Source organism: Ceraceosorus guamensis, assembly GCF_003144195.1.
Source record: "Ceraceosorus guamensis strain MCA 4658 unplaced genomic scaffold IE81scaffold_6, whole genome shotgun sequence".
Lineage (NCBI taxonomy): Eukaryota > Fungi > Basidiomycota > Exobasidiomycetes > Ceraceosorales > Ceraceosoraceae > Ceraceosorus > Ceraceosorus guamensis.
In genome coordinates, this window is record NW_020290001.1 from 339,432 (window position 1) to 362,521 (window position 23,090).

Sequence of the window (23,090 nt, forward strand, 5' to 3'; positions counted from 1 at the left end):
GTGATCCATACGCCGCGCAGGAAAATTTCACGTTGCTTCATGCATCACCAGCAGCACCTGATGCCTCGTATGTAGGCGCCGTATCGGATTCAAAATTGAGTCGAATCTATCTGGATTCGTGATCTTTGGCTGATGCTTCCTTCTCTCACCTCCTCCTCTGCACTCTTTCGCACTCATTCACGAACTCTGCTCGTCACTTGTGTGGACCGAGGACTAATGATTACAAGGCTTTGAACTGTCTCTGGAACAGGACACGAGCGCCAATTCCACGGCTGCATCTCATCCATCCACCATCTCCTTACCCTTGGACGCGCTGCGGCGAAGGCGAGCGCTTTGCTCAGGATGTGAGTCCGTTGACTGCTCGCTTTGGTCTACTCACTAGCCATTCGAGCTTACGCTTGTTCTTCCTGCAGGTCGCGGCTCATTATCAAGAATCTGCCCTCCTACCTCTCCGAGGCGAGGCTGAAGGATCACTTTTCCACAAGGGGCAAAATTACCGACGTCAAGCTGGTCAGAAAATCGGATGGAACAAGTCGAAGGTTCGGCTTTGTTGGTTTCAGAGACGAGCAAGCGGCCCAGGACGCCAAGGAGTACTTTGACAGGACCTTCATAGACACTGCCAGGATTGCCGTGGACTTTGCCAGAGAGGTGAGCAGGTGCGCACGTAGGCATGTATGCTGCTCCACACTGTCTTGCTGATGCTCGTCACACCACCTTCCTTCTTCTTATGCGCAGGTTGGTGACAGTCAGCTGGCCGAATCAAAGGCCAAGCGAGCCCAGAATGCCGTTCCGTCTGTTCACGAAGTCGGTAATAGCGACGCCTCACGTCCTCATAAGAAGCGAGCCCTCTCAAACGCCAAAGGCGCATCAATCACCAAATCTGAAGCGAGAGGCAAGGATCAAGGCATCTCCTTTGATCAGTTTATGGCAGTCATGGCACCCAAGAACAAGCGCAAGGCGTGGCAGAACGAGGAGGAGATGGCGAATCACGATGATGGTACTGCCGCTGTCGCCGCAGAGGAGAAAGCGTTTGCAGACTCGATCGCCGCGAAAGAAGAGCGCAAGCGCGTCAAAAAGGAGCGCGCGGCTCGAAAAGCAGCCGAAACAGATTTGAAAGGAGCAGAACCAGGCGGCTCGGTAAATCCCACCGAAGAGGCGGATGATGCGCCCGTCAAGGCCGATGCGGCGCTGGACGACGAAGGACTGACGGATTTGGACTACATGCATCGGCGCATGCGAAGAAAGATAGGCGGCGACGATGAGGAGGAGGTTACGAATGCCACGACAAAGCCAAAGGAATTCGATCAGTCGGACAGCGAAGATGGCGACTCCGTATCGGACGCAGAATCTATGATGAACGAAGAGGAGGCGGCGAAAGCCGAGAAGCAGCGACAGGAGCTGGCTGTCAAAGCCCAGCAGGAACAGGAGACCACAGACACCATCATGGAATCGCGTCGTCTCTTCGTCCGCAACTTGCCCTTCACGGCCTCTGAGACGGAGTTGGAGGAGTTCTTTGGACAGTGGGGAGCGGTGCAGCAGGTGAGTAGGGCAAGGCCCAGGCTACGCGCAGCGATTCCACCGAGTGATGAGCACAACGCACCAGATGGGGACAGCTTAGGCCACAAAAGGCACTTGGTATGCTGATCACGCAAATGGTGTTGCTAGTAACAATATCGAGTTCTGAATGGTGGAAGAGTTTGGGACGAAGTTTCAGGCGACATGGCACGCTGTGCACGACGGGAGACTGACCCCCACCCGACCCCACTTTCTCCATTGATTGGTGCGAAGGCGCACATTCCGCTCGACAAGACCACGAAGACCTCGAAAGGCATGGCCTTCGTCCGATTCGTCGACCCTTCGAACGCGCTCTCTGCCTTTCGCGAGTCGAACGGCACGATCTTTCAGGGACGGCTGTTACATTTACTGCCAGCTGTAGAGACGCGCAAAGAGTTGGAAACGGATAGTGCCGCTAAGAGCAAGTCACTCAAGGCTCAGCGCAAAGATCAGCGCAAGGATGATTCGGGCAAGGAATTCAATTGGGGCATGTTGTACATGAGTGCCGACGCCGTTGCAAGCAGCGTCGCCCAGCGCCTTGGAATTGAAAAGGCTCAAGTCGTTGGTGCAGATTGGGACGCAGACGGAGGTTCCAAAGGTCTTGGCCCCGCCGTAAAACTTGCTCTCGCAGAGACGAGGGTCATCCAAGAAACGAAAGCGTTCTTGGAGCGAGAGGGAATCGATGTCGAGGCTTTTGAAGCTCGGAATGGAGTCAGACCACAACGCAGCGAGACGATCATCTTGGTCAAGAACATTCCTTATGGAACTTCGGCAGCCGCTCTTCGTGAGCTCTTCGAGAGGCACGGCGAAATTGGAAGAGTCTTGATGCCGCCTGCGGGTACGATGGCCATCGTTGAGATGATCTTACCTGGCGAAGCTCGCGTGGCCTTCAAGGCTTTAGCTTACAAAAGGATGGGGAACAGTATCTTGTACCTCGAGAAGGCACCGGTGGGTCTTTTGAGGAAGGACGAGGAAAATGCTAAGACTGCGGCGCCTAGCGTACCTGCGCCACCAACGAAGGAAGCGCAAATGCTTGGCTTGGGCAATGGCTCGGGCAACGAAGCCCTTTCAGAGCCTGGCGCGACTCTGTTCATCAAGAATCTCAGCTTTGCCACCACGGACACGGGGCTAGCAAAAGCCTTCCAAAGCCATCGAGACTTTGCGTTTGCTCGTATCCAGACGCGCCCAAATCCACGTGCCGGAAATGATCCGGGCGCGAGCGCTCGTCTAAGCATGGGTTTCGGCTTCGTTGGTTTCAAGAATGTCGATGCTGCCAAGTCGGCCTTGAAGGCATTGGATGGCAAGGATCTGGATGGTCATACTCTCAGCATCGCTTTCGCCAAGCGCGGACAGGAGGAAGACGGTTCGAGCAACACCTCGAGCGCCAAGAGCCAAACCTCGACCACGAAGCTGATGATCAAGAATTTGCCTTTCGAAGCCACAAAAACGGACGTGCGACAATTGTTTGCTGCTCATGGCCAACTGAAGTCGGTGCGGGTGCCACGAAAAGCAGCGACAGGCTCTTCGAGTGCTGGTGGAGCGCGCGGATTCGGCTTTGTCGAGTTCACTACGCGAAGAGAAGCGGAGGCTGCAATGTCTGCGCTCAAGCATACTCACCTGCTCGGAAGACATCTCGTCATTGCCTGGGACAAGGAGGACGCCCAAGGGGTCGAGGGTGTGAGGAAGAGAACCGTCCGTGCGCTCGGAGAGACTGCAGGGGAGGAGAGCGTGGCGAGAAAGAGAAAACTCAAGCTGACCGAAGAGGATATCGCGGAGGCGGCACAGAAGGAGCTTGAAGAGAGGGATGAAGACGATGATTAGCTTTTGCTCTCGGCATGCCGTTTGACTTTGTACAACTGCCAAGCATGTAACACTACTACTACCGCACTTTGCTTCCCCAAATCAACAACGTCGCGCTTGTACCGCATTTTGTATTTGTATGTTGCGAGCTAAGCTTCGCTCGAGCGCTTGTTCGAGTACTGCCATAGCCCATTGCTAGAATGCCTGAGTAGCACGAAGTTGCGGGCCAGAGTCGCCAAGGCGGTAGGAGTGTAACACATGAGTGCGAGTTTCGCGGGGCCTGCTTAGGATGCGGTACGTGCGCGCCCATCAGCATGCAGCGCCACGAATAGAAAAGGCCCGCGGATTCGCGCACCTTTTTTTCCGATCAAAAAGGGCTGTGCGCGGAGCAGCACGATGAGTGATCTCATGCCACACAGCAGAGGTTCATTTGAGAATGCGAGGTCAACGACTTATCCCTCGACCCCGCCTCGCCTTTCCACTCACGACTATCGTTCATCCCGCATGGCCTCTCGCTTATCACCGCCTCTAATTCTCACGCTTGCCATCCTCCTCCTCTCCCTAGTTGCTCGGATCGCGTACAAGGCGCCACTCAAGTCGGTCTTCATAGCAGATCACATCCCGTCGTCACACGGAAGGAGCGTCGCAACCATGTCCCAGACCTTGCTCAAGTCCATCGTGCTGCCTCAAGCTGGCTCAAGCAAGGCTACCGCTACGGTCATTTTTGCTCATGGCTTGGGCGATCAGGGAGCTGGCTGGCTCGATGGTGAGTCTTTGCAGCATTGCGTATCGGAAGTCTAGGTCATGTCAACTTCAGAGCTCCCAGAGGCTGAGCTGAGCCCAACTTTTTCCCCTTTTCCCCACAGTCGCACAAATGCTTCGCAAGCGGCCCAAGTTGCAGCACGGTGGGTGATAGAGAGCTGCTACATTGCGCTGGCGTGTATGCTGATCAGTCGTTTGCACACTTTGTTCCATCCTCGTAGTACGATTCGTCCTTCCCAACTCCCCCGTCCAGCCTGTGACTCTGAATGGTGGGATGCCCGTGAGCAGCTTTTTTTTTTTTTTGGACCATAGCATGATGCTCCGCGCTGCTAGAATTGTGCCTTGACCGCTGCTTCCTCACCATGGCCTGTGCTCACACCACACGCTAATACACAGATGCCAAGCTGGTTTGACAGTAGGTCCACTGCCTCATTCCGCCCTCCCAAGCCCTGGCGACATGCAGCTGAGTCTACGCAATCTCTCGCATCGGCAGTTCGCACACTCGACGATATTTCGGGCGGGGAGGACGAAGTGGGGCTGCGCAAGAGTGCAGACGCTTTGAGCGCTCTCATCAATGCCGAGGAAGCAGGCAGTCAGGAGCACCTTGATGGGCAGGGTGTCCCATCTGAGCGTGTAGTCGTTGGTGGATTCTCGCAGGTGGGTTGGCTCGGTATGCGCAAAACTCTCTCCCTCGCTCGAACTGAACGCTCCCGGGCTTTCGCTTCCTTCCAAATATCCTTGCCTCTCGTCAGGGAGGCGCCATCGGCTTGCTGTGCGGTCTGACGCACCCCAAGCCCGTAGCCGGCATCGTTGGCCTCTCCACCTGGCTACCCCTACGAGCCAAGATGGTGGCGCCATACTTGACATCGCACGCGCGCAATATACCGATCTTTTTGGGTCATGGCACAGCGGATCAAGTCGTCAAGTACGAATACGGACAGAGGAGCGCCAAATTTCTCCGGGCTGGCGGCGAAAATGATGGCGGAGCAGGAGTGGGATGTGGAAAGTGGAGAGATGAAGGCGGCAGACCAGCAGGGGTGTGGGCCGAGTCGTATGACGGCATGGCGCACTCGGCCTGCATGGAAGAGGTGAGCAGGGAGTCCGAAGCGCGAGGGTGCGAATCATCGCCTCATCTTTGTTCTCGTGTTCCTCTGTCACCCAGATCGAACACGTCGCAGAGTACCTCGAAAAAGTCATACCGGCTCAAGCGTCGTAGCGCAAGCAAATCAACTTTTCCGGGATCACAAGCATTAAATCGATCAAGTTGCGCTCAACAGCCCAAGGGCGACCTATGCTATTTGGTGCCATGATGCTGTCTGACACTTCGTTGTGCCAAGGGCTCACGACGCCAAGGGTTTCTCGTCGTCGGCACTGATGGTCCTGCGAGCGTGAAGCCACTCGTAGTCGGCTCGACACTCTTCGATGCCATCTAGCACTTCCTGACAGTGATCCTTCTTTGGTGCTTCCACGCTCTTGTCGAAGCCAGTGCTGTGCTCGGCAACATCGTGGAAGCTGCCCCAGCTGGAGAATTCCTTGACCTTTTTGTCCTCCCACTTGAGCATCGTGGGTTCGAATGGCACGCCCAGCGCCTTGCACCAATGAGCCAGCGTCTTTTCGGGGTCCGCAAGGAGCGTGGCAGAATCGATCAAAGGCGGTGCCGCGGGCTGCTCCACCGGTCTGCCGGGGTACTTTGTGTCGTCTGCAGAGACGGGAGCTTTGTGCCACGATGACTCTGGATTCGACATCCACTGGTACAGGATGCGAATTTCGGCGTAGCCGGCCTCGGCAGAATCCCAAAAGGTGAAGCCGCCGGCGCCTTCTTGTGTGCATCTAGACGATGATGAGAGCGAGGACGGCAAGGCTGATTGAGCTCACTTTACGTGCCTCCTCGCTTGGTATGTATGGGTGGCACGCGTCGGAGACCTCGCCCAATCAAGCTGCCCCCAACCCCGCGCGCACTCACTTGTAGTAGCTGGGAATCGTCTTTTCTGGCGTCCTCATCAGGAAAGCGTGCCTGTACCTTCGCAGCAGATCGATGGGAACGACTGTGGGATTCTCGAGCGTGTTTCGCAAATCCTCGACGTCCTTGCGATCCGCATCAGACTTTGGTGCTCGCGTGTCCGCTTGGCGATACACTTTGGATTTGGGGTACAGCTTGGCGAGAGTGTCGGCGCTGAAGATGGATTGCGCCATGTCCTGAGTGGGCAAAAGGGTCGCGGACAAGGCATGGCGGTTTGAGGTGGGTGGGTGAGTGAGTGAGTGAGTGAGTGAGTGAGTGAGTGAGTGACTGATCCATTGGCTGCTGCTGCTGCTGCTGCTGCTGCTCACCTTGATAAAGACAAACTTGACCGGATCTTTGCCTTCTCTATTCTTGCCATACCTGCTCTCCTTGAGCATATCCTGCATCACTCCCTCGATGGTGGCGTCGTAGTACTCCGATTGGGCGCAAGCCTCTTCTCCAAATCTGAAATTTGCCCTCTGCGCACTGTGATAGAAGACCATCGTCACTGGTTCGTGCTCGTAGTGCGTATCCTTGCGTTGCAGCAGAGCTCGAGCGAAAGCTGTGCTCGTGCTTCTAGGGTGCACCCAGAGGCAGATGCCGAGCGGGCCATCGGCCGAGCGTGTGGTCCCATTGGATGAAGTCATGACGAGCTTGAGATTGGATGGAGATGGCTGCCTGCGGTCCTTGTACTACCAACGCCTTGTGAGGCGAACCTTAGATGTTCAAGAGAGAGAAAGGTGATGTGCAAGGTGGGGGGAAAGGGGGAGAGGGTGCCAAGCTATGTGGACACGAGTCCATGTCCTGCCGACACTCGCACCTCCATCCATCCATCCACCCATATCCCACCCTGGCCGGCGTCTCCGCTTCGTGCAAGTCGCGATCAAAACTTTTTGGCCCACACTTGGACCGCTTTCACCGCTTTCACCGCTCGTGCAGCGGATCAGTTGGAGAGCAGCAGGCAGCAGGCAGCAGGCAGCAGGCAGCATCTAGCAATTAAGCAAGCAAGCTGCGGTCGTGCGCGAGATACTTCCTTCCAGCCGGTGGTGCCAGTCGACAGATCAGCAGCCAAGCAAGGCAAGCCACCTTTGCTGCCCGGCGACAAGGCCAACAAAACAAGCATGTGCACACCTGCATGCCTCCCAATCACGAAATCGTGAATGTGAATGCCATGGCAGGGCCCACAGAAGTGCAAAGAGTCCCGAGAGGGGAACAGACTCAACTCTCTCTCCAATCACGAATCAAAACTCTCCGTTCGAAGAGTTCGCACGCGAATCGACCGAGGTGCTCCAAAGGTCCTGCTGCTGCATGCTGCTGGCTGCTGCATCAAACTTCGATCATGTGCCTCAGTCGTGAGTTGCATAGCTGCCCCGCTGCTGCTGCTGCGTCCCACGACGTGTGGCTTGAACGTTTCGCAGTAAAGCTCGATCGCTGCATGCAAAGAAGAAAGTTGACGCTTCACCAGCAGGAACAGCAGGCATCCACCCTTCATCCACCCATCCATGATCGATGGATGGTGAACGCTACCGTGCAGACGGCACGAGACAAAGTCTGTCGGACAATCCATAGCGATGGCCCTTGTAGGACGAGAGGCGCCCCTGCATGGTCACAATTAATTGCGAAGCGCAAGCGTGTGGCTCAAAAAAAGGTTCCCAGCTGGTTTATATTGCGAAACTTGATTCACTACGCATAAAAGGCAATCAAAAGGATCGTCTTTGTCTCGTCTTGCTGAATGAGACGAGCAACACCGCGGTGCACGTATAGAAGACGAATGGCAAATCTGTATTCTAGACCACGCCAACCACGTCGAGCTGAATGGCAAGCCTTGTTCAGAAGTTGATGGTCTCGGAGCCGATCTTGGTGCCACGCAACGCGAAACTAGCAGCAACTGCTTGCTGGCCCAGGGCAGTCTTGGCTGCCGAGCTGCTGAGGCTAGGCACGAGTCCTCGCGTCATGGAGCAGCCCTTGTGATCCAGATTGCCGTTGAGGATCTTGTTGAGGAAGATGAAAGCGGGGGGAAGGCCAGTCACGAGCTAGAGGCAATCGCGAGAAGGAGAGAAGGATCACCTCAGCACATGCAAGACGCGCGCCTCTCTCGCTGCCATTCACTCACGGGCACAAAGTGCGTGCTGGGGTCCGCAATGGCAAGCTGGATGGAAGAGGCACCCCTCTTGCACTGATCGTTGTAGTAATCGATGATCTGCTGAGTGTTGATCACTTCATCCGTAGCCGCATGATAGATGAAAGCTGGTTTCTGCAAAACATCCTTGCCAAGATTGTTCAGCTCGATGTACTTTTTGGGGATGGGCTCATCGAGAACATTGGGCACCGTGACGTAAGAGTAGACATCCTTGCCGAAAAAGTCGCCAATCTCATTGTGAGTGCAGCCTTGAGGACCTCGAAGCCTTTCGAGCGCCGCGGTGCCATTCGGTCGAACGACCGTCTTGATGTAGTCGTCCAGCTCCTTGTAAGCATTGGCCAAACCTGCGATGCCAGCGCCACCGAATCCTGCAAAAGGGCTCTTGTTGAGCTGGTCAATGACAGGTCGCAGATAAGCGACGGTACCGCCGTACGCCGCACCGGCAAAGTTGAGGCTGGAGCCGTAAGACGAAGCGAGCTGATTGGTCCACGCTGCTGCATGTGCTCCACCACTGTACCCGTACGCAGCCGATGTGTATCCAGCAGTCGAAGCGGTGATGGTGGCTTTGTGTTGGAGAATGGCGCTGATGGAGTCCAAAGAAGCTCGACCCGCACCAGGTCCGGCGATGAAAGTGGCTTTGGAGCCTTCGTGATCCGGCGCGACAATGTACCAGCCTTGCGCCAGAGCAGCGTAGAAAGCGGGTAAGTTTGGAGCTCCAACTACGGCGGTGTTTAGCGGATTGGTCGTTCCGGGTATCAGGGCCCAGCTGGCAGAGCAATGAAAGGAAGCAGAGTCCTGAGGCAAGAGAATGGCAAGGATTTTGGGTGGGCTGCTCGAATGACGCATGAAGCCGCTTAGCCACAGAAATCGCACACCAAGAACGCTGCTGGTCCGCATCACGACTCACCCGGGAGCTGGCTTGTGCGGAGCAAAGACGGTGGCCACGACGGCATCTGGAGCACCGACAGAGTCTTCGGTGCGGTACAAGATTTGGTGCGCCGACTTGGCAGCGGCACCGACGATGGTGTCGACAGGTCGCTCGCGAATGATCTCACCTCGACTCAGGCTGGCCAGATTGGCAGGAGCTTTGTAAAAAGGATCGTCGACGGGGTCGGGAAAACGGACGGCATTGTATAGTCTCGGCTCGATCACGGAGCTCTGCGCTGTGCCGAGAAGAACAGCGGCGCAGCTCGCAGCCAAAAGCAGGGAGGTCAAGGAACGCATTGTGTCAGGGGGTCTGAGGGAGGGGAGAGTGGAATGAGATGATGGGCGCGAGTGGGGAAGGGGAGGGGGAGCTTTTGCCTGGGAGAGGCTCTTGGAGGAAAGAGGGTCCCTCCTCTGGAAGACTAGTCAATAAAAAGTCGCGATGTGGTCCGAGAGCCGAACGTGTGGCAGGCAGCCTGACGCTCCCAGTTTCCCCACACAAGGCACCATCACGATGCATTCAGATTGTCACCGAGCCAACGATCTGCGGAGCGACGAGCGCGATCATGAAAGTGTAAATGGGCCTTTTTCAGAAGGCGGCATGGAGAAGATGCAGGGCTGGTGATCCTCCCAAGCTTTTAAGCCGTGTAATTTTACGCGTACATTGCCCCCCCCCCCGCCTTCTTCTCCGCACTCTGCCCTCCTGCTAAAGCGATGCGATTGTGGGGGAGAGCGCGAAACTATGCTATAGTGCCGTGCCAACTTGGATGCGGGGAAAAGCCGTGCTGGGTTTGGGCATGCTCGAGCGGTGCTGCATGGTTTTGAAAGGACAGAGGGCGAAGGATCGCCGCGTTAGCCGCACTTGCCGGGCCGTGATGCTCGTGCGGGGGCTGGGTTAGCTTGTACGTGCTGTGTGTGTGTGATGTCGTGGTGACACCGCCCTTCTCAGCAGGCGACGCTATATAGCTGTGATGAGAGCTCAGGAGGTTGATGTAGGTAGACGGCTTGCTGAGACGAGGGAACGCACGGGTATAGACCGAGTTGAAGCTCGCGCATGCGCATTGGTGAAGGAACAGCCATGCCACGGCGGAGCGTTCTAGCAAGCAGTGGGCAGGCGATGCGGCTCGATGTGGATGGCCCATCACTAGGGCTCAACACTCGTGACTCTTGACTCAGACTGCAAACGAATGCTCATCACTTTCTTGGTCGAGCAGCTCTCATGAGGTCATGCGCAGTGTATTGCGAATAGTCCCATCATTCATTCCCTCTCAACATCCGACGCACACATTCGAGTGTCTAATGCTGAGGGACTGCAGAGCGCATCAGCGACGGGGGCAAGTCGCCAAAGCCGTGCTTCACGCGACCCGCTCGCTCTTGCCCTTGTATCCGATGAACTTGTCCCGCCCATCATCCTGCACGTCGAAGCTTCTCCAAGGTCCGTAGAATTGATGATGGTCGGGCCGCATCAAGCGCCACGCCTTTTGCGAGGCGAGCTGTTTGCCGGTAAAGTGGGAGGTGGGGGTGTTGTTGGTGTTGTTGTGGTTGGACGCTTCCTCGGCCGTGCTCGGTGCACGCTGAATGGTCGGTGGCCAGATGGACCAGCTGTAGGGTTTGTGAGAGGATCGAGTGTCATTTGATTGCGAGAGGATGGGCGTCATCAGCCACAGGCGCCCAGAAAACACGGCAGCCATGGCTCAAAAAGCAAGAATGTGAGGGGGCACACCACACACCGTATGCTCCGTGTACGATACTGGGATGCTGTGCGGGTGGCCAAACAGCCCACGGGTGAGAAAGAGCATCGCGACTCACCCGTTCCTCACGACGCTCCAGGATCCCATCGGACTGCTGCACACCTTGCACCTCAACTTCCACTTTCGCCCCGCTTGAGCTTCGTACGTCTCCAACAGCTCGCTCCACGAGCCTCCTCTAGCTTTTGGAAATCCTCTATTCTCCCTATCCATTTGCGCCTCTTGAAGCGTGTTCGAGTCCAGATGAGGCGCTCCCACATCCTCGCACGCTTCCGGCATCCAAGAAACGGCAGCGAATGGCAAGTGCAAAGTGTGGACAAAGGGAGCTCCGTTGAAACGTTGACAGCGAGTGCAGTGGCAGTAGGCGCTCGTGCTAGGTCGCCCTACGTTCAGATCGATGATGAAGGACAGCGCACCGCACGCGCAATGTCCCGGCACCAACAGGTCTTCATCGTACGCCTCGTCTAATCGACTCGCATCAGTCGAAGCCATCTTGAAGCGTCTCAAAGTGCGGAGCTTCGCAGTCACGGACTCGACGAGCGCAGGTACGTCGAAGTAGTGAGCAGATGAGCGAGGGTATGCTGGGAGTCTCACGGAACGGATGATGGAAGCCAGACTCCAAGTGTCACACGACGGGCAAATCTGGCCGCAGCTCCAGCACATAGGTGGAGGCCATGTACATGGGTCAGTCGGTCCAGCCTCAGGAAGACTTTTGATCAGCCCAAGAAGAGTTTGAATTTGCTGCCTTGGCGACGTCTCATGTTCAGGCGTGCTAATCAAATGTCCAGAGCATCTCCTCTGAGCGAAGCCTTCTAAGACGCGCACAGCTTGTCTGGTGACACACCAACACTCGGATTTGCCACTTTGTCATTCATGTCATTTGGGCAAAGCTGATCACAGGAGGGATTTGAGGTAAAACCACCTAGCAGCGAAGCTGTTGCTATTTAGACAGTACCGGACTTGGCAATCTGGATCTTGGATCGCAGCTTGCCGCTGTCGGAACCCTGACCCTCAATGGCCTTGACAATGTCGAGCCCCTCGACGACCTCACCGAACTGTGAGCACACCGACAAGAGAAGAGTCAATACAGATCAGAGTACCGACTGACACGCATTGCGTCATCCACTCACCACGACGTGCTTTCCGTCGAGCCAGCTGGTGACGACAGTGGTGATGAACTGCGGGCAAAAAATTGCAGCGGTAAGGAGAGGGTGAGTATCACACTCGGACATGTGACGTGGTCGCGAATGTTGAATGTCCACTCACGAATTGGGAGCCGTTGGTGTTGGGGCCGGCGTTGGCCATGGAAAGGAGGCCAGGCTTGGTGTGCTTGAGCTGGAAGTTCTCATCGGGGAATCTGAGCATTGCGCAAGCGGGCGAGGGGATGAGATGTCTGCTTCCAATCGACAAGACGTGAGTGCGAGTACTCACTTGTTGCCGTAGATGGACTTGCCCCCGGTGCCGTTGTGGGCAGTGAAGTCACCACCTTGCAGCATGAAGTTGGGAATCACCTGCAATATGGGAAGAGAAGCGGCAACAGCATCAGCAGTCTGATTCTTCTTCGCTGCACGGCGTCCCTCGTCCAGGACATTTCGCGGTGCATGTGCTTCTACCTAGCCCGCGCACCCGAACGAGCTGAAATTACTCACACGGTGGAAGCCAGATCCGGCGTAGCCAAAGCCGTGCTCGCCAGTAGCAAGCTCGCGGAAGTTCTTGGCAGTCTTGGGGACGACACTGGGGACGATCGAGGCAAAGAGATGATGGCAATACCAGTCAGCAAGGAGGCAGGTCCAAACGTGCTGCTCGACGTCCCAGCCCATGGTGATTGTGATGGCGGCTGTACTTTTTCTCTCGCACTCACTCGTCGTACAACTTGAAGACGATGCGGCCAAGAGGCTGGTCGTTCTTGGTGACGTCAAAGAATACGTTCGACATTCTGAAACTGGATGGCAACAGGAAGTGAAAAGAGGTGCGTGCTTATGAGCATGCCATTGCGCGCATCATTCTGCAGACGATTTAGGGGCTGCCCTTCCGACACACTCACGATGTAGAGGCGAAGCGACGGGCAAAGGAAGGTGCAAAAGCCATTGAGATGATCGTGTGTATCGATCAAGCGTCGGTGGTGGTGCGGAAAGGAGCAGCGTAAAGTAGAAGCTCCCCCGCATACAAACAACGCCCCTCGACGTGCAACCAACCCGCCAATGCAAGACTCGCCCGCACGCGCTCTCTTCTTCTTCATCCAGACGCATGGGCCAAGTCAGACGGGAGTCGCGCAGTCATCATCATCAGGCAGGCAGCCTAGCTTGGCGGCCGCGCGCCAGCTGCTGCTGATGCACGCGTATACACGCGGGCGCGCTGCTGACGGGGGACTCACCACGGCGTCCGCATGCAAAGCCTGAGCGCACGGACCGGTCATGATCATCACATCACATCTGTACGCGCTGATGCTGCGAAATCGATGCAGTCGTGAGTAGTGAGGCCATCATCAGGCAGGCATGGCGATCATGGGGGACAATGCACGGCAATTCGCAGCAGACAGAAGGTCAGCATTCTGTCTCCATGTCACCGACCAAAGGCTACCTGCCATCACTCGACATCAGATCATTAACAATTGTGAATTGCGTTCTCCGCCGCGCCACAGAGCAGAGATCATAGAATGATGAGATCGAGCAGAGTTGAGCGGCGGGCGGGCGAGATCAAAGTGGCTGCTCGAGCGGACAGTGGACACTGATGTCGTGCCTGCTGCCCTGTACAGCATTCGCAAGCCGTCTGGTGCTGTGTAGCGAGGCGGTGATGTACCGCGCTGATGATGGAGAAGGTTTTTGCCCTCCACACCGCGAACACCTCGCGCCGAAGGCCAGCGAAGGAAAGAGTCAGCAGGCGCAGCGCAGTCAGACCTGAGTCAAATTCTCGAGTGGCATCCGCGCGCGTCGATCGATGGATGCGCAAGCGCGCACGCTGCCTCTTGCAAAAGAGGCCCGAGCGTCGCGCGCCCCGAAAGTGAGCCGCGGCCGGGCGGAAGCGGGGCGCTTGAATTCTTCCGCGTGTATAGCCGTGCGGCTTTTTGCTTCCATGGGCAGCGGCGCGGATTGCATAGAACAACGTTGCGAGTGATCACATCATACATCAGCCACGATTCTTCTCGATATCCACTCAGTCCTGCGTGAGCGTGGAACGTGTAGAGAAGTCCCAAACCTCTTCATCCGGCCCGCTCTCAATTTCGTGATCCGCTGAACGGTGTTCGGATGTCCAGTGCAACTCGTGACTCGTCGATCAATCGTGCATCGTACTCAGACAGCTGACTGCGAAGCAATCTGCTCCTCGGATGCATCGTAGCGCATCATGATGAATTGATGATTCAGGTGCCATACGCCTCGAAAAAAGTCTTGAGTCGTGCCAACGCAATCGGCAGCGCCTCCTGTCGACGCCGCAAGCAGTGGATGGAAGCGTCAAATTCCTGCTCTTGGTTGCGTCCGAGTCGCTGCACTCACCTCTGTTCGAATCGTCCTGCTACCTTGCTTCTCCAGCACGTTGATCCAGACGTCAAAGAGCAGACTAGCCTGATGAGCTCCCAGATCAATCGTCGGATCTTGGTCGATGATGACTTCCAAGCCCGAAAGACCGCCGAGGACCAAGAGGGCATGCTTGAATGGCTTCAATCGGCCCGTATCCATCTGCGAAGTCACACTCGTGGCAGTAGCAGCACCTTCAAGCAGCTCCGTCAGACTGGTGCCTCGCTCAGAAGTGCCCAGGACGAGATCGTACTCTGCCTGGGATGCGTCGGGCGAAGCTGTGCTTTCGCGCCCAAAGGGACACGTCGTCAAAACTTCTGACAAGCTGTTGCACAGCCGCACCGAGTAGCCCCAGTATCCTCCCGTTTCTTTGACTGGCTGTCGAGGAGACACGAGTTTGCCTGGGGACGCGCCAAAGATTTGTGTGCGTAAGAAGCGTCCACTCAAAGTGTCAGTGGAACGCGATTCTCACGACATCGGTCACCGAAGCTGCTACTCACCTACTGCACCAACATGCGGTGGCATTCTGACGGTCACGCGTACGCCTGTGGGTACCTTCTCATTGGCGGAAGGGCCATCACCAGATACTCGCGCCCGGATCGGCTGCCCAAGTCCCACATCCACCTCCACGAGCTGCTCGTTTCCATTGTGCGCAGCACCATCGTCGTATCTCCTCTTTTTGCCGTGATGTCCGCTGGAGTCTGATTCGACCACGACGCCTTCGCGGAACGTCGATACGTCTTCGTACCGGAGATGATGCGGGCAGTCTAGAGGCGGCAACAGACCTGCAAGGCGCAGATCTTTGTGCATTGGGAACAGCGCTTTTCTCAAGTACCTGAGCCAAGAAAAAACAAGCGGTGCAAGGTCAGATGAGATTCGTCCTTGTCGGCATACATGCGCAGGCCATGTCCGCCCGCAGCACTTACTGAGGGGTTTCGAGGTACTGCAAGATCCTCGCCAAGAAAGCGTCTGGATCAAATGCACTCCTCTCCTCGGTCCCATCTGCACCTGCCTCTGCTCTCTGATGACCTCCGGCTGCTTTCCGTCGGCCGCCGGTCCAATCGTGCCCTTGCGAAACAGCCTTTACATCTTCGTGAAAGACGATGACCTCGTCCACGTTGAAGATCGCGCATGTACGAGCCAAGCCGCCGGCTAACCTGGCTTGCAACTCGGGAGTTTGGGCGTTGAGTATGATCGAGCCAGGCAAAGCTACACTCAGAGTCCAGTCCCTTCCAATATCCTTTCTTTGGCGTTCAAGAAGGTGACCTCTAGCGGATGTCAATGTCGACTGCTTCGCCGCATCTGTCCCGCGTTGAGGCTGGCCATTCGACGCGGAGCTGGCAAAGCCCGAAGGCTTGTAGGGATTGTTGCGCTCCAGGAACTCTTTCGATGCAGATGCTTCCGTGCCGGGCTTCGAGGGCGATGCTGCACTGGCTTCTTTGTGCGTAGATCCAGCATCCGCAGTGGCGGATCGTTTTCCGCGCTATCGCAATGTATGGCCAGAACGGTGCGTGAGCAGGAGTGGTCCAGACGAGGGTTTGCAGCATGACGACATGCCTGCTCGTGTACGCGCCACCCACATGCTTCATCGCAGTCCTCCGCCTCGAGACGGACATTCTGCTCAGGCTGGGTGCAACTCAGTGTGCATCGACTCACCTTTCTAGATCGCTTCTTCTTGCCAGACTCGTCCATCGTGGCCAAGGTAGGTAGCTGCCCTTCACAGCAGGTCGACGGGCCGACTGAGGTCTTCAAGTGAGACCGCTCTGTTGGAGCGTTCGAGCCCGGTGACACCGAAATCTCTCGGCGAACCTATGCTGCAACAATCAAAGCTTTTGGGAGCTGGCTGGGCGGGTCGTGTGAACGTCACCCAAGACGTGCGGATATGCGAACGGTGCAATCGCCAATCAGAATGAAATGCGCGCGAGCGTTGAACACGCAAGACTTGCACGTAAAAACCAAAAACAAAAAGCAAGTCCGCGGACTTACGAGTTCACACTCTCTCGTACGGCGCAAGAAATGCGAACAGGATATGCATGCACGCGTGTCTCGGGGGTGCTGAAACGCGGTCCTGTTCAACTTTGGGCACGTGATGGTGCTGACCAAAGGGCGCATGCGCATGCGTCTACTCGCAGCAGTCAGAGTGCGGCGGCGGTTCATCGTCATCGAGTTTTGCGACGCGCTGCACACCCAGCATCACCGCTATGGCACGCAGGCAAGAGAGGTCGGGCGTACAGTCAAAGTATAGCAGCGAGGCCAACGTCGCTGCTGCATGAATCAAATGAATGCTGTGGGCGATGCTTCTCGCATGCAGCCGATGATCGGAAGCTCCCCTCTCCACAGCTTGCAGTCGTGAGTCCTTAATTGGTACGTGGTGTGACTAGCGCGCGGCTCATAGATGAGGCCATGTTGGCAAGCATCCATGGAAGAGCGCTCGCTCGAGGTTGTGTGCGCGGCCCGTCGCACTCAAGACCTTGATGGTCATCGATCGAGAGACTCATCTCCATCGGCTCCACACCACGATCACGCTTCCCACACAAGAGCATTCAGCACCGCCTCGAGCGACCACAACAGGCGTACGCATTCACGATGGTGCTCACACCACCCCATCCAGCGTTGGACATCAACGAAGTGGCCATCCCAGCCCTCGCCAACTTTTGGTCCTCCTTCACAGCGCACTTTCCCTCTGCGCTCTCCTTCTTCTCTCCCGCCGTCCAGTCGAAATGGTACGCTACGGCAGATCCGCTGCACTCGGCCGTGGTCATCTGCGCGGCCTTTAGCACCTACTGCTACGTCATGCAGGAGATCACTGGCAACGCCAGTCAGGTGGACGGTCTGTGGACCTTTTTGCCAGGTGAGTCGCTCTCGCCAGTTGGTAGCACGTCGTCCAGCAGACGGCAGTTGTTGTTGGACGAGGCAAGTGACGCGATCCACCTTGACCGCTCACTGCCTTGCCGCTGCCTTGGGACACGCAGTGATCTACACTTTCCACTTTACATTTCAACGTGCCATCGGCCACTGGCTCCAACCTCCATCGCCGGTCACCAGCTTTTTCCAAAAGTCCGCAGCGTCAGTCTCGGCATTCGATCTGATCGAGCCCCGCTTGTTGTTAATCTTCGGTTTGCAAGTGCTCTGGTCAGCTCGTCTCACCTTCAATGCCATTCGCAGAGGAATGTTCAAGAAGGGAGAGGAGGACTATAGGTGGCCCTTGCTGAGGGCGAGCATGTCTCGCGTCGCTTGGGAGATCTTCACCCTGACATTCATCGCCATCGCTCAAAACATCTTGCTGGCCTTGACCGCCGCTCCCTCTTACCTCATCCTCACCGCTACCAGCGGCAAATTCAAGAACAGCCCTCTGCCAAATCCTCCTTCCTCGCTCGGTGTAGGCGATTGGGCCATCGCCGCTCTCCTCGTTCTGAACCTAGTCATTCAGTTCTTTGCGGACCAGCAGCAGTGGGAGTATCAAAACTTCAAGCGGGGCAAGGACAAGTACGGCAAGTCGCTCAATGCTAGCAAAGACGGACAGTCCAGTCTGGTAAAGCCAAGCGCAAGCAAAGGTCCTCTTGCACAGGATGGCACCGTATCCGCAGCAAAGGGCATCACGAGTGGCCCTTACACACCCCAAGATGCTCAAAGAGGTTTCGTCACAAAGGGTCTCTGGGCCTTCTCCAGACATCCCAACTTTGCCTGCGAACAGACGACATGGTGAGCATGCAGGGCAGAGCCCGAGCCATTGCCCTGGATTGTGATTCACCTTATTGACCTGTTCCACATCTGGAAACCCCCCTATTCAGGTGGATTCTTTACCTCTACGTTCCCCTCACATTCCTGCCTTCGTCTCCTGCCACGAGCGTGTTGCGCTACACTGCAACGTACGCTCTGATCTCTCCTCTTCTGATGAACATTCTCTTTTTCGCTTCCACCATCTATTCGGAGAGCGTGTCCGCCGGCAAGTATCCTGCGTATGCCGACTACCAAAAGCGGGTAGGCATGTTCTTGCCCTTGGACACGGCCGCCCGGAGCATTTATTTCGCTTTCATCGCGGGCGGCGAGACGAAGAAGGTAGTGGAGGAGAATGTGTGGGGCACGCCTACCAAGGATGCCGTCAAGAAGCAGTAAGAGGTGTTGAATGTGGGGTTCGCGAGTGCTCCTTGGCCCTCGACTTTGCCCAGTCATCTCGTCTCACGCAACCCCACCGGCATATCGGGCCCATCTCTACTGCGCTGGAAGATCCGCCAAGGTCGATCATCTGGAGCGCTGATTGCGGGGCATCCACCGCTCGGATGGGCGTGGTACAACAACGCGGTTCGGCATCCGAAAACCTTATATCCATGAGGGCATATTACACATGTACTCAGTCTGTTATCGGCGCGTTCTTGAAACATCTAATCAAGTGGAATGTCAAATTGAATCAAAAAGTCATGTAACGCCGAGAGGAGCGCACTAGCACCAGCATGATGGGCAAGCGCAGTGTCAAAGCCATGTATGAGAAATGGTGCGACTTGTCTCGGTGTCGGCCATGCCGGCTTTCAAAGTACTACTCGTCCTCTTCGTCCGATTCGATGATCGCGCGTCTACGTTTGGCGTGAGCTTGCGTCTTGACCGGCGAGACGGACAATCTCCCGGTTGCCTTTTCGAGCGAGCTGTCCGCCCGTTCATCTTCGCTGTCCAGCAAAGCTCCCCGCTTCTTGGCAGCGTTGCGCGATGCATTGCTAGCCATTCCGAGCGCCGACACCGACTCCTCGTCCGTCTGTTGGCCTTGCATCTCAACATCGCTCTCCTCTTGCCCTAGGAAAAGACCGCTACCACTCCTCGCATTCGATTGGCTGGATCTGTCACTGCGCTGACTTGAACTGCCTGACTTGCGGACAAGCCCAGATGGTTCTGCTGCCGGTGAGCTTGTAGCTGGCGTGGAGACAGATTTGCTACGGCCGCTCGAATTTGATGAGTTGCGTCTGTGAAGAGGGCGCCGCGGTGATCCAGCTTCATCGCTGTCTGACGCATCGTCGGTGTCGCTGTTGGTGCTCCGTACTCGCCGTATGGTCCGACCTTGCTCATTTCGATGTTCTTCAGCATCGGTAGCATGGTTGCCAAGGCTGCCCGACTCGGCGTTCGAAGCGTCGCGCTGAGCGATGAGCCTCGCAACCGCCTCCATTTCCTCGTCCGAGTCCTCGATGAAATCGCCCCTTGTCCATGCAGGTAGTCTATTCTTCTTGCGAGGCTGACCTGGTCCGCTTCGAGTGCGTCTGCGAGCGCTGGCAGCCTCTCGAGATTTCTGGATCGCGTGCTTTCTTGAGGTGGACGCATCCCCGCCCTCTTCGTCGCTTGTCGCAATGACGCTGCTCGCTCTTTTAGCATCGTCATGCGAGCCCTCCTCATCAGAGAACCCTGCTCGATTGCCACGTCCTTGCCGAGGAGCGCGCGGCTTGGGCACAAGCTTGACGAATGATCGGAGGGGAAGTCCTCCGGTGTCGAATCGGAAGCGGATTCCTTCGTCGATGTAGTTGGCGTCTTTATCTAGATCGGATGGCAAGAGGCTTGCAGGCACCCACCAGCGCCATCCTCCAATTTCGGCATCATCACTGGACAGACCTACGAGACGACAAAGCATTTTGGCTTCCGGCAGATAAGTTGCGTCATTCGCGATGTCTTCATTGGGGTATTGCATGCCTGATGAAATAGGTGACGCTCGCTTGCGTTCAGCGACCGCTTCAACCAGCGTAGATTTCGCTATCCACTACTCACGGAAGTCAGCAAACTTAGATAGCGTCTCGAGAGTTGGTTGCTCCGTTGAATAATCTTCGGCCTCCGCGTCCCGAATGATCTGTGCGCGCTCAGAACTTGCTAATTCCAGCCCTTCTCTGATCCAATTGACGGTGCGGATCTTGTTCAGCTCAAGTAGAAGGGATACGGCGATTCGAATGTCTTCGATATGTCCCTGGGAAGGTGTGATGGCGATCTCTCGCTTCATTTTGCGCTCTTTTACAGGCTTTGGTGGCGTCTTGTCCATCTCGTAGTGCTGCTTCTCCTCTGCAGAGAGCTTGTCAAACTTGTGCATGATGTATTGGATCATCTTGCGAGCGTCTTTGACTGCACTGGGGGCTTTGCCCTCCAAAGCCGGCAGCATTGGCCCTTCTGAAAGAGTCCGCAGTGTCTGACGATGAAAGAATGGGTAGAACAGCTGAACCTTCGCCGCACGAATGGCAATCCGGTGGATCACCCCTATGACCGCCGAGAGTTGCTCCTGTGGCGCTTCGAAGTCGCGCCATCTGCTCAGATAGTCAACGGCGGCAGCTGCAACCTCGGATGCGCACATATGCGACTGATACTTGTCGAACTCGAAGCGTCGTTCTTTGTAGACCACTTCAGCATGGTCTTTCGCTGACTTCTCCAAATCCGCGACCTCTTGATCATCTGCTTCCCCTTGTGCCGCACGAGCCTTAGCCTTTGCAACGCGCGATTTTGCCCTCACGTAGAGGTTATCTTTGTCTGAGGAGTAGCGCTCCAGCATGCGCGGCATTGTGTATGCAAGCGCAACAGTCGCTTCAAGACAAGCAAAGCTTCTTGCGGATTTATAGCTCCGCATGATTGTCTGGCTGAGCGCCAAGGTGCTACTCTCGTAGTAGAGTTGCGTTTGCAGACCTTCGGCTAGGTCTCTTTGATGCTCGCTGGAGCTTCTAGACATGGCGTCCACCATACGTAAGAGGCACGTCCAAAGCTGGACGGCAGTCACGTACTCCAGCCATTCGCGCTTCTCGAGTGAGCTTTCGGCGCGTAAGGTTGCCATCTTGAAAGACCAGTGTTCAAGCCAAAAGGAGATTTGGCTGAAGTCCCAACTTTCTCCGTGAACTTTTCCATCATCTGTCTGCGCCTCGTGATCGTGGACCCCTTGTTGCTGAGCATCCTTGTCGGTGTCCACAGCGCGGCCTTTGCCTTTGTCTGCTGCTCGCATGGCTTTCTCGCGGTCTTTTCGCTCACGTAATCGTCGCGCCTCTGCTGAGTGTTGCATCAAGAAGTAATCCAAGAAGAAGACAGACATCTCCATAGCCCGGACACGCGCCTCTTCAATGTTGCCGACCTTGGCGCTCTCGCGTCGAATGTCCTTGAGCACAGCACGCGTGAGCGCTGTGTCAGCAGACGTTGGCAGGTTTGTAAGCGGTGATCGCTGCATGCAGTTTCGGCCCGGGACCGACGCGACTTCACTTACGCTCAAATCCCAGTCTAAAGAACTTTTCTGTCCACACGAGCAGCACCGCTTTCGCATGCTTGGTCCACTCGGACTTGTGACGCGGCGCTCCCTGCTCATTAGCATTCTTGCGTCTACGGACTTTGCGCTTGTACTTGAGCAACGTCTCGGTCATAAGTTCGTCAGCCGTCTTGCGAAACGCGTTCTGCTGTCGCGATACTCTTCGCTGGCCGTCTGAGCCTGTGAAGTTGATCGCAGTTCCAAAGCGAGAGTGACGGGTATTTCCGGTTGCTAGCAACTGCGACTTCTTTTGACGAGCCTCGCCATCCAAGGAGGAGGCAAGCGCAGATGGCCGGATAGGTTTGTTCTGTCAATTGGAGCAGGTTTCTGAGTCAGTGCGAGCCCGTCCATAATAGCTGCTATGAGCTGTGCTCACGTCGAGAGAGGTGAGCGGGGGCCTCCGTGACAGTGTTGAGGCAGCGTCCTCAGCTTCAGTCGACTCGGGTGCGATGCCTGAAAGGTCGCCGACCAATGCTGCAGGTCGAGTGCCCGAGTAAATGTGGTAAATGCACTCCCCGGCAACGCTACTCCAAGGCTCGAGATCTCGCGTTTCTGCTCCACTAGCCATGGTGAGTATCGCGTCCAGGATATGTGCCGAGTGCATAGATACGATCAGGTCGCTCTGGGTTCTGGCAGCAGCGATGACGTCAGCACTGCTCAAAGCTGTAGCTTGGGGATCCCTGATAGCCAGAAGATTCCGGAAGAGGTGCATACACATGCTGATCGTGCCAGTGTCTCTGTCAGTGCGGTTTGGACGAGGCTTGGAAAGGGCTGGCAGGAGCACGTGCATCATGATTGTGGAGAGCACATCACGTTTCGACCCATGAGACTCGCCAAGGCGTGTGATGAGTATGTCACCCTTGTAGCGCTGCAGAGCGCGCTCCAGTATAATGATCTTTGAGAGCTCAGCTATGCGATGATCGTCTTCGTCTTGCTCCCTCGCTGCTCTCAACTCGGCCATTGCGTCCACAGGCCATGTCAAAGTCGTGATCAGGTCCACTGCGCAGAGGCATCGTACGCAAGATCAGCATCTCGCCATCCGACCGCCGGCGTGATCAAGCGTGCGCCACGCAAAAGCTCACCGCAAGCCAAAGCAATCTTCATGCCTCGTTCCCCGAGCTCGACCGCCTTGAGCAGTAGTGGCAGCAGGCCCCCTTGCAGGACATTGAGCTCGGCGTAAATTCGAGGAATTAGGCGCGAAGGATCGTCTTCGTCCTGACGCCAGAGCTGTCGCAAGTCTCGAAGGCAGCCTGCGGCCAGCGACATAAGAAAGCCACAGAAAGTAAAGACGTCACAGCGTGAGAAGTGCACTGGACGGGCGCTCCTTGTGAATGCAAAGGCACTTACGCAAGACGTCATCGCCAACGGTGTAGACCAGACGAATGCCATCCGGTGTGTCAGTCTCTTC

At 56.1% G+C, this 23,090-nt stretch overlaps 9 protein-coding genes across 9 annotated transcripts; 3 read left to right on the plus strand and 6 right to left on the minus strand.

Moving 5' to 3' along the window:
- Nucleotides 1-141: 141 nt before the first annotated feature.
- IE81DRAFT_320429 (RNA-binding domain-containing protein) lies at nucleotides 142-3,478 on the plus strand. Its single transcript, XM_025513028.1, has 4 exons — nucleotides 142-344; nucleotides 414-648; nucleotides 736-1,539; nucleotides 1,789-3,478. Coding segments are annotated over exons 1-4 (2,628 nt in total). The 5' UTR covers nucleotides 142-342; the 3' UTR covers nucleotides 3,376-3,478.
- Nucleotides 3,479-4,005: 527 nt separating this feature from the next.
- On the plus strand, nucleotides 4,006-5,332 carry IE81DRAFT_285918 (Phospholipase/carboxylesterase; the record flags this gene model as incomplete). The annotated part of the gene is made up of 8 exons (XM_025511652.1): nucleotides 4,006-4,120; nucleotides 4,221-4,259; nucleotides 4,338-4,396; nucleotides 4,513-4,531; nucleotides 4,610-4,773; nucleotides 4,869-5,108; nucleotides 5,166-5,204; nucleotides 5,279-5,332. The coding sequence occupies 8 exons, from the start codon at nucleotides 4,006-4,008 to the stop codon at nucleotides 5,330-5,332; spliced, it is 729 nt and encodes a 242-aa protein (XP_025372408.1).
- Nucleotides 5,333-5,441: 109 nt separating this feature from the next.
- Nucleotides 5,442-7,006, minus strand: IE81DRAFT_209560 (hypothetical protein). The gene is made up of 3 exons (XM_025510961.1): nucleotides 6,445-7,006; nucleotides 6,080-6,312; nucleotides 5,442-5,946 (listed from the first exon to the last, which is right to left on the minus strand). Exons 1-3 carry the CDS (start codon nucleotides 6,760-6,762, stop codon nucleotides 5,457-5,459), a joined length of 1,041 nt encoding a protein of 346 aa, XP_025372409.1. The 5' UTR covers nucleotides 6,763-7,006; the 3' UTR covers nucleotides 5,442-5,456.
- Nucleotides 7,007-7,750: 744 nt separating this feature from the next.
- IE81DRAFT_339537 (LIP-domain-containing protein) lies at nucleotides 7,751-9,758 on the minus strand. Its single transcript, XM_025515578.1, has 3 exons — nucleotides 9,163-9,758; nucleotides 8,229-9,084; nucleotides 7,751-8,148 (listed from the first exon to the last, which is right to left on the minus strand). The coding sequence occupies exons 1-3, from the start codon at nucleotides 9,477-9,479 to the stop codon at nucleotides 7,945-7,947; spliced, it is 1,377 nt and encodes a 458-aa protein (XP_025372410.1). The 5' UTR covers nucleotides 9,480-9,758; the 3' UTR covers nucleotides 7,751-7,944.
- A 513-nt stretch (nucleotides 9,759-10,271) lies between these two features.
- On the minus strand, nucleotides 10,272-11,534 carry IE81DRAFT_364268 (hypothetical protein). Its single transcript, XM_025516844.1, has 2 exons — nucleotides 10,989-11,534; nucleotides 10,272-10,781 (listed from the first exon to the last, which is right to left on the minus strand). Exons 1-2 carry the CDS (start codon nucleotides 11,417-11,419, stop codon nucleotides 10,535-10,537), a joined length of 678 nt encoding a protein of 225 aa, XP_025372411.1. The 5' UTR covers nucleotides 11,420-11,534; the 3' UTR covers nucleotides 10,272-10,534.
- Nucleotides 11,535-11,759: 225 nt separating this feature from the next.
- IE81DRAFT_320434 (hypothetical protein) lies at nucleotides 11,760-13,025 on the minus strand. Its single transcript, XM_025513029.1, has 7 exons — nucleotides 12,972-13,025; nucleotides 12,789-12,869; nucleotides 12,577-12,661; nucleotides 12,359-12,438; nucleotides 12,194-12,284; nucleotides 12,058-12,105; nucleotides 11,760-11,982 (listed from the first exon to the last, which is right to left on the minus strand). Exons 1-7 carry the CDS (start codon nucleotides 13,013-13,015, stop codon nucleotides 11,872-11,874), a joined length of 540 nt encoding a protein of 179 aa, XP_025372412.1. The 5' UTR covers nucleotides 13,016-13,025; the 3' UTR covers nucleotides 11,760-11,871.
- A 1,260-nt stretch (nucleotides 13,026-14,285) lies between these two features.
- On the minus strand, nucleotides 14,286-16,131 carry IE81DRAFT_328198 (DUF171-domain-containing protein; the record flags this gene model as incomplete). Its single annotated transcript, XM_025515095.1, has 5 exons — nucleotides 14,286-14,345; nucleotides 14,419-14,840; nucleotides 14,940-15,274; nucleotides 15,366-15,922; nucleotides 16,096-16,131. The coding sequence occupies 5 exons, from the start codon at nucleotides 16,129-16,131 to the stop codon at nucleotides 14,286-14,288; spliced, it is 1,410 nt and encodes a 469-aa protein (XP_025372413.1).
- A 625-nt stretch (nucleotides 16,132-16,756) lies between these two features.
- IE81DRAFT_320437 (DUF1295-domain-containing protein) lies at nucleotides 16,757-18,865 on the plus strand. Its single transcript, XM_025513030.1, has 3 exons — nucleotides 16,757-17,290; nucleotides 17,412-18,141; nucleotides 18,231-18,865. The coding sequence occupies exons 1-3, from the start codon at nucleotides 17,026-17,028 to the stop codon at nucleotides 18,553-18,555; spliced, it is 1,320 nt and encodes a 439-aa protein (XP_025372414.1). The 5' UTR covers nucleotides 16,757-17,025; the 3' UTR covers nucleotides 18,556-18,865.
- IE81DRAFT_360679 (hypothetical protein) lies at nucleotides 18,765-22,948 on the minus strand (the record flags this gene model as incomplete). Its single annotated transcript, XM_025516719.1, has 5 exons — nucleotides 18,765-20,145; nucleotides 20,182-21,561; nucleotides 21,644-21,989; nucleotides 22,059-22,681; nucleotides 22,765-22,948. The coding sequence occupies 5 exons, from the start codon at nucleotides 22,946-22,948 to the stop codon at nucleotides 18,974-18,976; spliced, it is 3,705 nt and encodes a 1,234-aa protein (XP_025372415.1). The 3' UTR covers nucleotides 18,765-18,973.
- Between the last annotated feature and the right edge of the window lie 142 nt (nucleotides 22,949-23,090).

Excerpts from the sequence above, each read along its gene's own strand:
- IE81DRAFT_320429 (XM_025513028.1), top strand. Across the intron at positions 649-735 it reads CCGTGGACTTTGCCAGAGAG|GTTGGTGACAGTCAGCTGGC; the intron begins GTGAGCAGGTGC and ends TCTTATGCGCAG. Across the intron at positions 1,540-1,788 it reads AGTGGGGAGCGGTGCAGCAG|GCGCACATTCCGCTCGACAA; the intron begins GTGAGTAGGGCA and ends ATTGGTGCGAAG.
- IE81DRAFT_209560 (XM_025510961.1), bottom strand. The coding sequence starts at position 6,762 with ATGACTTCATCCAATGGGACCACACGCTCGGCCGATGGCCCGCTCGGC. Across the intron at positions 6,313-6,444 it reads TCAAGTTTGTCTTTATCAAG|GACATGGCGCAATCCATCTT; the intron begins GTGAGCAGCAGC and ends TTGCCCACTCAG. Across the intron at positions 5,947-6,079 it reads ACGATTCCCAGCTACTACAA|ATGCACACAAGAAGGCGCCG; the intron begins GTGAGTGCGCGC and ends ATCATCGTCTAG.
- IE81DRAFT_339537 (XM_025515578.1), bottom strand. The coding sequence starts at position 9,479 with ATGCGTTCCTTGACCTCCCTGCTTTTGGCTGCGAGCTGCGCCGCTGTT. Across the intron at positions 9,085-9,162 it reads CCGCACAAGCCAGCTCCCGG|CCCACCCAAAATCCTTGCCA; the intron begins GTGAGTCGTGAT and ends TCATTCGAGCAG. Across the intron at positions 8,149-8,228 it reads CCAGCACGCACTTTGTGCCC|CTCGTGACTGGCCTTCCCCC; the intron begins GTGAGTGAATGG and ends GATTGCCTCTAG.
- IE81DRAFT_364268 (XM_025516844.1), bottom strand. The coding sequence starts at position 11,419 with ATGGCTTCGACTGATGCGAGTCGATTAGACGAGGCGTACGATGAAGAC. Across the intron at positions 10,782-10,988 it reads TGGAGCGTCGTGAGGAACGG|CTGGTCCATCTGGCCACCGA; the intron begins GTGAGTCGCGAT and ends CAAACCCTACAG.
- IE81DRAFT_320434 (XM_025513029.1), bottom strand. The coding sequence starts at position 13,015 with ATGGCTTTTGCACCTTCCTTTGCCCGTCGCTTCGCCTCTACATC. Across the intron at positions 12,285-12,358 it reads AAGTCCATCTACGGCAACAA|ATTCCCCGATGAGAACTTCC; the intron begins GTGAGTACTCGC and ends CGCAATGCTCAG. Across the intron at positions 12,106-12,193 it reads ACACCAACGGCTCCCAATTC|TTCATCACCACTGTCGTCAC; the intron begins GTGAGTGGACAT and ends TTTTGCCCGCAG.
- IE81DRAFT_320437 (XM_025513030.1), top strand. The coding sequence starts at position 17,026 with ATGGTGCTCACACCACCCCATCCAGCGTTGGACATCAACGAAGTGGCC. Across the intron at positions 17,291-17,411 it reads TCTGTGGACCTTTTTGCCAG|TGATCTACACTTTCCACTTT; the intron begins GTGAGTCGCTCT and ends TGGGACACGCAG. Across the intron at positions 18,142-18,230 it reads GCCTGCGAACAGACGACATG|GTGGATTCTTTACCTCTACG; the intron begins GTGAGCATGCAG and ends CCCCCTATTCAG.